The sequence below is a fragment of the Mesoplodon densirostris genome, chromosome 3 (assembly GCF_025265405.1).
Source record: "Mesoplodon densirostris isolate mMesDen1 chromosome 3, mMesDen1 primary haplotype, whole genome shotgun sequence".
NCBI classification, from domain to species: Eukaryota; Metazoa; Chordata; class Mammalia; order Artiodactyla; family Ziphiidae; genus Mesoplodon; species Mesoplodon densirostris.
The window spans coordinates 30,021,803-30,033,921 of record NC_082663.1 but is presented as its reverse complement, the minus strand read 5'-3'; the positions used below and the strand labels follow the sequence as shown (position 1 = coordinate 30,033,921).

General features: G+C 37.3%; 1 protein-coding gene across 1 annotated transcript in view; it reads right to left on the bottom strand.

Moving 5' to 3' along the window:
• The window catches only part of SPEF2 (sperm flagellar 2), a 164,928-nt gene that overhangs the window by 129,219 nt on the left and 23,590 nt on the right, over positions 1-12,119 (bottom strand). The window contains exons 5-6 of the mRNA XM_060091629.1: positions 11,178-11,242; positions 6,386-6,572 (exon numbers count right to left, since the gene is read on the bottom strand). Of these exons, the coding sequence (XP_059947612.1) occupies positions 6,386-6,572; positions 11,178-11,242 (252 nt within the window). The remainder of the gene's footprint in view (positions 1-6,385; positions 6,573-11,177; positions 11,243-12,119) is intronic.

The following is a 12,119-nucleotide window of genomic DNA, read 5'->3' as shown; positions in this document are numbered from 1 at the left end:
AAATGAGAAACCATAGAGAAAGAGACACCAGCCTTCTCAGTTGGAACTAATGAAACTCTTCCAAGTCAGCCAGCCTCAGCCAACCCACCAGCCAACCAAAGATATCTGAGAGAAGCCAGGTAAGACCAGCAAAAGGCATACATCTGAGCCCAGCCCAAACTGCCTACCACATTTTGGGGGTGGTTTGGGATACATAAAGCATAGTCACAGCCATATTTTTAAAAAGTAGAGCCTTGATTTATTATTCCAAGTGAATTCTATATTGAATTTGGAATATATTCTATATTTGTCTGTATCTACATGGCAAGGCAATTTGGTTGTTGAGAGCTGGTCATTCTGACCCTGATGAAGAACTGGGTTGGTCAGATATGTCTTGGTTATTGCTTAGATGACAACACATTATGATTAAAAAGAAAAGAAAAGAAATTACTGTTGAATGGATGAGTCAATGCTATGTATATGAAGCTTCAGTATGAAGAACCATCAAGTGTATTAAGACCTGCAACCAAAAGTTGAGTGGAAAAGATTCTTTTTTTGTTCCATTGTACAAGTATTTCATGTTTTAGAAACATACTTTTTCCCAAAGTTTCATTACAATTTGGGACACATTTTCTCATAGAAAAATATGTTACGGTTAAGTGCTTAGGGCAGCCTACAGATGTCTGTTTAACCCTTAACATAGATGAAATAGTCTACATTTGCAATGAACAAAATAGAAAATAAGAGAAGTCACATTTCTCTTTTCAGTATATTTAATCATATTTGGGGAAGACTTATAGATACACAATCCAAAACATGCTCAATTTGATTGCCAAGACCTCTGCCTTTCCCATGAGTTGGAGCTAGGAGCTTACTCTGGTGCATACCATTGCTTTAATTCTCTAAAGATGCCCGAGTGGCTCTCCTGGAGGAATGGAGCATGGCAGGAAAGACGTGGAAGCTAAGTATTCAAGGGTCTTTTAGTTAAGAGATGGGGGACGTGTCTGGTGTTCAAATGCCAGTTCCAAGGAAATAATCCAGAAAAGGTTCTGGGAAGGTAGAGATAGGTGCGCTGGAATGAATCCCAAGAACAAGCTAAGATGTTGGCCAAATGATCGCACTACCAGTTGGGAGCCATACAGAGTTCACGGTCTGAAAATCTTCACTTAAATGCCTATGAAGTACTTAAACTCAAGTCCTAAACTAAACTCAGTAACCCCCCTTTGGACCTGGTCCTCCCCCAGTATTTCCCCATCTCCATTGATGACACTATAAACCTATGACTTGGTGACCTAAAATGTTAGGGTCATCCTAAGTCCATTCCTCTTGTCACCCTAATACAACTCTTGAAGAAGTAGTCTATTTTGCCTCCTATGTATGGTTTTAAATCAGTCTACTCCATTCGGTACCTATTGACACTGCCCATTGACACCCCATAGTGGACATCAGCCCCTCCCCTTACCTTGCCTTCCCCCCAATCCCTCTCCAGAATCTATCTTCTAAAAACGTTCAAGTGATCCTTCTAAACTTAAGTCTCATCATTTCATTCACATAATGACATCTCTTTATGGATAGCTAGGCAAAATAGCAACCTGAGCACAGATCTCTGGCTCTCTCTTTATAAGTCCAACTAAAACAAGGGTCTGTAAACTCCAGGGGGAGACTGCAACAACTTGGAGGCTAGAGCAGATATTATGAGGCATTTCTGATAGATTCACTGCAAATGGAGCCAAATCAAAGTATCTAGGGCTGACACAAGATTCATGTCACGCTCCAAAAAAGCAGCAGATACTTGAGGGAAGCAGAGGAAATGCTAACCCTGACAAGTACCATTTTCTCTTTGGAGGAGAGGAGGATGGATGGGAAGGCAGACCATGGCACACATTCCACCACTGTGGAGCAGAGGCACTTGGGTCAGTGGCACAGGGAAGTGGGGACACTTAATGGGAAGGAAGCAGTGGGAGCGGAGGTCCCTTGCTGCATGACCCAGCCTGGTTCTAGATGTAGCAGCTTCCCCAAACACAGAGAAGAAGCAGCACAGAGATGAGCTCCCTTGGTGGAAATATCTTTAGTTATAGCGCCGACTTCCTTCAGTGTCTCTTAGGTTGCTGGATCCCTGAAGATATCTCAAGCTAGAGCCTTAAAAAATCAATGCTAAGAGCATTCTGGTTGAAAGTGAGGAAAGCTAGAAAGAATTCATTCACCCCACTTTCTAGGTAAATATCAATCATGGATTATAAGCAGAAAAATAGAAAGAAAAAACCTAGCAGCCAACACACAACTGTTTTGTAAAATAAATGTGTGTTCAAAATCCCATTGCTAGTTAATGAAACTTGAAATAGGTAGTTATTTTAAAATCTACTTTTTAATCATCTAATTTTCATAATTTGTAATTCTTTAATTAAAAGAGTGACTGTCAAGCTGACTGAGTAAAAATATATGTGAATCTGAAGTAAGAAATAATCTTTTAGCACAAAGAGATGGCAGAGTTATTCTCTGAATTTTTCACTAGGAAAGGAGTGACCGCATGGATAAACAGTTTCACCTCTTCATATTTACATGAAGCTTGGATCTCCCTTCAGCTAACAGAACCACTGAGCAGACCAGATGTAGTCAGGTGAATAAAAGAAGTATCTTCAAATGGTCTTTCACATCTCAGCCATACAGATTTGTCCTATTTACTCTAACAACTCAAATCACCTTCTTCCAAGTGCATTCCTCTTACCGTCTTCTGTATCACAGCAAATGACTCCTCTACCCACCCAGCTGCCCAAGCCAGACACTCAGCCCCTCATCCCACGTTTTCACTCCCCCATGTCTAATGAATCAGTGAGTCCCATTGATTTTACTTCTAAAATAGCTCCTGAAGCCACTTTTCTCCATCACTACTGCCGCTCCCCTAAATTTAAATGGGGATAGTTTCTTACCTGGATTACAGCAACAGCTATAACTTGGTTAGGCCTCCTGTAATCTATTCTTAAAACTAAAGCCAGAACCATCTTTCTATAAGGCAAATCTAGCCTTGTCACTCTTGTTCCCCTTTGCACTCAGGATAAAATCTCCTATTTGCCTCTTTATATCTTACAAGGCCCATTATGATTTGACCTCTGGTGACACCTGCCTGATGACATTTAGTTTGCTAAAAGCCCTGAGCCTTTCCATACGATATTCTCTCCAGAGACACAGTTTACCTTCCACCGTTTTGGCCTCTGCTGGAAACTAACCCCCATCCCCACCCCCTAAAATCACCCTCACCTTCAATTAGCTAACTCTAACCCTTCCTCATGCTTCTGTGCTATCCCCCTCCAGAAATCATCTCTGAACCAGGTCAGGGCTGGACTTCCCTCCCATGTGTCGCCTGTCCTTCCCATCACCCTCATGGCACCTCCACACTCCAATGTAGTTGCTTGTTTACAGATCCTCTCCCGAACAGCAAGGTCTGTGAGAGCAGATTTCCCATTATTCTTGTTCACTATTGTATCCCAGGACTAGGGCAAGTCCCCGGAGCACAGAGGAGGTTCAGTAAATATGTGTTCAACATAAGAGTTGATCAGTGATTCTCAATCTATAGCTGCATCAAATCACCTAGAGGGCATGTTAACATGGATGATGGGACCTAATTATTCACATTCCTAAAAGTTTCCTGCCAATGCTCATGTTGTTGGTCCAAGAACCACACTTTGAGAACCACTGGAGTAGATCAAACTGAGAGGACTAACTAGTTTTCCATGTTTTCATTTAAAAGTTCCATTTTTGATAATATCAATTGATACAGAAGAAACATTTGAAACAATTCAGTAACCTTCCATGATAAAAATTCTCAACAAATTAGGTATAGAAGGAATGTAACTCAACATAATAAAGGTCATGTATGATAAGCTCACAGTTAACATCATACCTAAAGCTATAATGCTAAAAGCTTTTAGATTTTCACCATTCCTCTAAGATCAAAAGTAAGACAAGTATGCCCACTCTCACCACTTCTATTGGTACTGGAAGTCCTAACCAGGGAAACTGGCAAGAAAGAGAAAAAAAAAGCATCCAAATCAGAAAGGAAGAGGTAAAACGTCTCTGTTTGCAGATGACATGATCTTACATATAGAAAACTCTAAAGACTGACTAAAAAAAAAATGTCAGAACCAAAAAACAAATTCAGTAGTTTCAGTATACAAAATAAACATATAAAAATCGTTTGCATTCCTACACACTAATAATGAACTATTTGAAAAACAATCCCATTTACAATAGCATCAAAAATAATAAAATATTTAAGAATAAATTCAACCAAGGAGGCAAAATATCCACACTGAAAACTATAAAACATTAATTAAAGGAATTGAAGAAGACACAAATAAATGGAAAAGATATCCCATGTTCCTGGATTGGAAGAATTAATAATGTTAAAATGCCCATAATACCTAAAGTGATCTACAGATTCAATGCAATTCCTATCAAAATTCCAATGGCATTTTTTACAGAAATAGGAAAACAATACTAAAATTCATATGGAGCCACAAAAGACTCCAGACAGCCAAAGCAATCTTGAGTAAGAAGGACAGAACTGTAGGCATGACACTTCCTGATTTCAAAATATATTACAGAGATGCAGTATTCAAAACAGTATGGTACTGACATAAAAACAGACATATAGACAAGTGAAAGAGAAGAAAGAGCCCAGAAGTAAATCTACATGTGTACAGTCAATTGATCTTCAATAAGGATGCCAAGGCTATACAATGGGGAAAGGACAGTCTCTACAACAAATGGTGCTGGGAGAACTGGATATCCACATACAGGAGAATGATACTGTACCCTTATCTCACACCATATATAAAAATCAATTCAAAATGGATTAGAGACTTACACATAAGACCTAAAACTATAATACTTCTAGAAGCAAATATAGGGAAAAACATTTCTTGACACTAGTCTAGGCAATTATTTTTTTAACACAACCTCAAAAGTACAGGCAACAAAAGTAAAAATAGACAAGTGGGATTTGATCTAGCTAGAAATTCTGCATAGAAAATGAGACAATCGAAAGAGTGAAGAGGCAACCTACAAAATGGGGGAAATTACTATTTGCAAACCATACATTTTGGTTAATATCCAAAATACGTAAGGAATTCAAATAACTCAATAGCCAAACACCAAATAACCCAATTTAAAAAATGGTCAAAGGACCTGAACAGACATTTCCCAAAAGAAGACAAACAAATAGCCAACAGGTATTTGAAAAGATGATCAATGATACTAATCATCAGAGAAATGCAAATCAAAACCAAATAAGATATCACCTCATATCTGTTAGATGGCTATTATCAAAAAATATAAAATAAAAGCAAGAGATAACAAGTGTTGGCAAGAATGTGGTGAAAAGGGAATCCTTGTAAACTGTTGGTGGGAATGTAAATTTGTACAGCCACTATGTATAGTGTTTACTTGAAAAATTAGAAATAGAACTACCATATGACCCAGCAATCCTAATTCTGGGTACATATCCAAAGGAAACGAAATCAGTATCTCAGAGAGTTGTTTACACCCACCATGTTCACTGCAGCGCTATTCACAATGGCCATGATATAGAAACAACATAAGTGTCCATTGATGGATAAATGGATAAAGAAAATGTGAGACACAAATACACACATATATGTATGTATATATATGGAATACTGTCAGCCTTAAAAAAGAAGAAAATCCTGTCAATTGTGACAACATGTTTGAACTTGGAGGACATTATGTTAAATGAAATAAGCCAGACATAGAAAGACAAATACTGCATGATCTCACTTAAATGTGGAATCTAAAAAAGTTGAACTTATAAAAATAGATCTGAAGTATTCTCACCAAATACACACACAAAAATGGTAACTTTTTTTTTTTGGTGAGGTGATGGGTGTGTTAATTAGTTTGATTATGGTAATCATTTCACAATGTATTCATATATCAAAACATCACATTATACATCTTAAATATATACAATTTTTATTTGTCAATTATACCTAATAAAACTGGGATGAAAAGTTTCCTTTTATCTCTAAATGTAACAATAGATATACATGACTGACATAGATTTTAGATTCCTATTTTGTCAGTATTTTTTATTGTGGTAAAATAAGCATAACATAAAATTTACCATTTCAATTCATTTTTAAGTGTACAATTCAATGTACAATTAAGTAAATTCACAATGCTGTATAACCATTACCAGCTTTTAGATTCTTTAGTAAATGTTTTATGTAGATTTATTTTCTGAATGTTATTTGCTGTTATGATGTGAGGATGTGACATTGATTCAGAGTAGCACATAATACATACATAAGATACACAAATGTGTGTAAAAAAGACTACATTTTGTAAAATCTTCCAGCACTATTATTCAATCAACAATTAAATATCTTACCTCTTGTGCTTCATGGGCTATTAACTGGTCCATTAAGAGTCTCCGCCGTCTTTTCTCCCTTTGCTCTCGTGCAAAAGCATCTTCTTTGAGGCGCTTTTGGATTTTTTTAATGTAGTCATCATCCGAATAAGTGTTTAACAAATCAGCAGTTGTCTGGCCTGTTGTATCTAAAGAAGTCTTGGATGCACTAAGGACAATAGTTTTTATTTAAATTTTAAAAAATAACTCAATCACACACCACTACTTGTGACTGTGGAGGAAGACCTCTGGAGATGGCTCCCTTGAATGCTCTGTTCATTTATTAATACCATCATTGAAGCAAATATTAGAACTTCAGTGTGAGATTCACAGCTTATCAACAGATTCCATTTGCCTCACCCCATTTCTGGACTCTGTATCTGTGAGGTCCTTAGCATAGCCTTCTTTCTAGGCCTGGAGCCTACTTACTTACTCTTTTACTTCTCATGACCTTCACTGTGCCCAGAGATTCTGGATTTCTCTCCCTCTTCTTCCTGCTGGCTCTAGGCCTCCTGCCTCCCCGGCTTGGAGTCAAGAGTAAGGCAATATTGATAACCCAAGTGTCAGGGAAGGCATACTTCTACAAGAGTCGGCCAGGTACACTAATGTGAGGACCCTGAGAGTACTTCCATGGATGGTTCTGTCCACTACAACTCTCCTCTCACCTATGTGAATGCAAGTTGCTCTGTGAGCTCCCAGTAACTTTCCGACTCCTTAGGGCAGCAGCCCAGCTCTTACTAGAAGCTCAGCAGTGGAGAGTTGACTTGCACCACGGGTCTGACCTAGCCTCTTGCCCAAGTCCTGGAGACACAAGTGAGAAAATCTACCTTGGGGCTCTTGTCCTACCTCATGTCCAGAACTCACAGATCAGGAAGAGTTGGTGGTCTCACCAACAGAAAGCAAACACACTCAATTTAGTGAGGCAAATGGTGGCTTAGTACAGAATTTATAGATTCATTCAAAAGTTGCCTTTAAAAGTAAAAGATACATTTTTATGTACATAAGTTTTAAATAATCAATTCTCATCTGCATACTCTTTAAAAAATAAAAAGAATACAACAGTACAATGGTATAAGATATAATGTTACTTGCCAAGAAATAATGACTTTTAATATTATGAATAATTATTATTCTTAATGTCATAAGTTATTGATGTGTTCAGTTTAAACTATAACATAATCTTATTCAAAAGACAAGGACACATTATTACGGCATGCAGGGATTAAACAGGCACCAATTCTCATATAGACAGAAGTGTTCTTATAAAAGCATAGCTAATTCATGTTTAATGAATAATCACACATGTTGTTTTTAATCTGAGGCCATGCAGTTTCATTAAATCAAAGATCAAAATCATTTACATAGTTGAATTAAAATTCTTAAATTATCATTAGTTCTGTTTAATAATCACATATTTATGGTACGGATATTTTATTATAGTTCATTATTTGTACATTTGCTGCTTCCAGTTGAACTCTGAGCACAGAAGAAAAGTATCCTAGTTTACTCTCCTGTGTACCTGTGCCTCATAGTCCTGACATGTAGCTAATGTCTGCTAAATTTCAAATAATATGCTGAGAAGCACTGTACAAGTGTAATATAACTTAAAAAATCACACATTGAAATTCTGGTTATTTTATCAGCAGGGGCTCAACCTTTGATTGTATTCTGTCACTGAGAGTCACTGAGCAGAAACTGTGTAGCTAACAAAGCCTCAGTAAGATCAAAGACAAATTTTAACCCTATTTATTTATTAAGATTTAGTGCAATTAAGTATTTATGAAAATTTGGTGGCATAAATTTTTCAGATCCTTCATCAAAATCTTTACTATATTTTTACTTAAATGTGTTGTTTAAAAGATTTTGCCTCAGACTGAGCATGGGTTAATAGCTCTCTCAACACTGTATTTATGTCACCAACAATATACTTAAGATACTGGTTCTTCTTTGTTCATCAATCAGTCTGTCCAACCATCCACACATACACCCATCTGCTGTCTTATGCCAATTAAGGCCTGAAGAAAGCTACGTGATATTTACTTGAATAAATATTCATTTTACTGAGATGTGGGTTTCTTGAGGGCAATAATTATGTTTTCTTTATATCTGTTTGCTTTCCAGGCCTCCATGGAGTTAATAATTGTATGTGTATGAATTATTAGTGATAGGAACCTTGGCCAAATTTGTGCATATATATAAGCAGTTGCTAGAAGGAGACTAAGGTAAATCTATGAATCCAAATGTCAGATTGCAGCAGCCAACAGCCTCTGCTAAAGAAACAAATAGCAGATGGCATTTATTATTTGTCTTAAAAAATAAAGAAATAGTTCATGTTGGGAAAAAGCAGCAGTGGTTGTTCTTGCATTGTTCTCACTGAGACATCGTTTCATTCTTTCACAAAAGAGAAAAGATAGACTTTGAAGTGACATCCCTGGGAAAGTCTTTCAAAGGCAGGCTGTGAAAGGGGCAGGTGTAGATATTGCTCCTAAGGTCAACCCAAGAGATGATTTTAGTGCTCTCTGTCATCAAGTAGTGTGAAGTTTCTGGAAAAGCCCAGAACATGTTTGATTCTAAGCTAAGGATTCAGAATGAATTAAAGAAGCAGTGGTCAATAACAGAGATTAAGAAAGGCCATATTGTACCATAGCTTTTTTTTCTTTAAAAGTTTGCTCTAGACCAGTGCTTCTCAACATTTTTTATTTGGGTGTGCATCAGAAAAACATGTCCTTTGTGAAGTGTACTGGAAGGGATTTGGAGTCACAGATGGGGCTTCTCACAGTCACAGGTGACTGGTCTAGACTAGGGACTCTAGCTGCCCCAGGCCATATCCTGTTGCTCTAAGAAGTGAGGATGTCCGTATCTCATGGGCCTGCAGCGGTAAATCTCTGGCAAGACCAAGTGGAGGCAGAGAAAGGACTTGTGATAGACACTTCTATTTCCCTCCCTTTTCCCTCAAAACAGAGCCACGGTTTTATTCAGGAAAACAACTTACACAGTTAAAGTCTACAATTCCCAGCCTCCCATTCTGCTACGTATGGCCACATGACTGAATTCTGACTAAGGCATAAGCAGAAATGTTATATGAGGCTTCTGGGAAGGCTCGTATAAGAAGCGATTTCAGATTGGATATCCACTTTTTGCCTCTCCTCCTTCCTGATATTGGAACGTGGGCCAAATGGCCGGAGCCTCGGAAGCTATCTCTTACTTGTGAATGTGACTTTGAAGACAGAAACCACACATCAGGACAGTGGAACTAAAAGGAAGGCTCAGTCCTTGTTGACCTTGGAGCAGCAACACATGCCCTGGGCTGCTTACCTTCTGATTTCTATTAATATTACAGGAGAGAGAAGTAAATATCCATCTAATTTAACCCACTCTGGTTTCGGGGTTTCTAAGGTAACTGATAGAGAGGCCTAGGTTCAGGTTGGGTTGGGAAGGCAGTGAGGATCAGGGTGGATGTTTGTACAGGAAGGATCTTTAAAACACTGAACCACGGACAGGGCAAGGACACTAAGGAATCAGAATGGATGCTGGTACTGGGATTGGGAGATGCTGTTGTGCTTGGTGTTGAGTCTGGTTGCTAAATTGTGTGGAAATCGAGGCATCCCAAGAAAGGGGTGGGCTGCAGGGCTTCAGAGAATACCATTCACAAAAAGCAACAGAGTGTTTCAATATTTTAAGATAGTCATTCTGGTGGACACCGTCTGTTTGTCACTCCAGAGCATGTGGCTGCTGAGATGAGTGAAAGAGTTGGAAGAAGTGGAGTGGTTTCATGGGCCAAGGTCAAGGGTGGGCGTGGCGGGGGTCAGGTGGCAGCTGCATGGGGGAGTAAGGCTTGGGTTGTGGTTATTTTAGGAGTGAGGTGAGCACTGATGAATATGGGGAGGGCTCAGGGTAGGGCATCAGGAGTTTCTGCAGAGGGAAGGGGGAAAGGCAAATAATGTATACATTCTTCATTCTGCTTCACTTTCCTTTCACACTTGACTTCCTCACCACTTCTCCTTCTAGTTTATTCTTATTCCTCCTCATTTGACTCTATTCCCTCTCCTCAAAAATATTAATATGGAACTGAAGTATATAATTCATGTATAGTTTTCTTCTTTAAGAGATTTATTTCCTATTCTATAAAACATAAATGAGTAGAGTTTAGATAGTTTCCATGAAAAAAATGCAGAGAAGTTCAAGCTGTTCCTATATGTGTAGTCCCTAATCAATTATTTTCTGTGAGGCAATGACCCCTAATAGGAAACAAAAGGGGAGATCTTTATCTTTAGGAAAAGGAAGCCCATTAACCAGGCACTTTCTGTAAAGAACTCATTGAACTGTTTTAGTGACATTCAGTCAACAAACTCATTCAACAACTTTTTACTGTTGGTCCCTGTGCTAAATGCTGAGGATGCAACATGATGGCAACCAAACCAGAGTCTAATAATGGCTTTTTTGTGACAAATGTAAATTAATAGTAACTTGAAAAAATGTTAGTGAGTGTTTAAAAAGTATGTGTGAACTTACAAGGGTAAGTATAACATAGAAAAATAAATTAACCTCACATCTCATAATAGCCACTTTCCCTTTTGATTTTACAAAAATTGTTAATGAACAACTAATCTGAATTTTAGCTCATTTATCTTCCTTAATATACGCTCTTAATGAAGATTCTAGAAGGTGAAAACATCTTTGGAACAGCTATTTCAGGTAAACTATTTCTAAATATTCAAAAGTTAAAGTAGAACGGAATGCAGTTTTGTGATTACTGAGATAATTTGCATCCTACCTTTCTTTTGCTTGGAGATCCTTTTTTATTAATGCTTCAAACTTCTTAATCTCATTGGCCACATCCTTTAAAGGAAATTCATTATCAGTTTTTCACCTCTAAAAAAGCATTGAAAATTTTCATTTACCACATTCATTCAAACTTATAAAGTGACATGCATTACTAATTCAAGCTAATTAGGAAGCAAGATCTGAAAAGCTACATTCTAGAATATTTTTCTATTCTGATTTGTTACTTTTAGACTAGGCTAAATATATCTAAAAGAAGGTGAAAAATGCCTAACCCGAATCATTCAGTTCACAAGTCTAGCTCTGACAGTATATCAAAGGGCATTTAATGAGAATAAAGATTATCAAACAGTCAGGACATGCATTGTTAATTACAATTCTTTTAAATGAGAATAAGCATTTTTTTTGGACATAAATATTTCTTTAAAGTTATCTTGAGTGTTTTAAACATTTAAGGTTGTGCAACCTTACTTACACTATTAATTTGCTCTCTGAAAATTAATTTTAGCTAATCCTCTGCCTACGGCAAATCCTTATTAATAAGCTTTAATCAACTCAGGGAAACATGAGAATTAAATACTTTTACTAAAATGGGGTCAGAAAAAAAGCCTCTGTGGGTAGTACTTTTTAGAATCTAACTATAGGATTTTTTAATATTAAAAAAAGTGAATTAATATAAAATGCAATGGATTTAGAAATCAGAGAGACCTCTCAATCTCTGCTTTAACAGCATTGTGTACTTAGGTAAAACATGTCAGTTTTCTGAGTCTCAGTTTCCTTATCTAAAAAATGGGGAAAATAATACCCTACTTAGAGAATTATTTACAAATTGAAGATGATGTGAAGTGCCCAACCCATAGCCTGGCATATAGCAGATGATCAATAAATGGTAGTTATTAATCTTTTTTCTTAAGGGAGAGAATATCCCTAACAA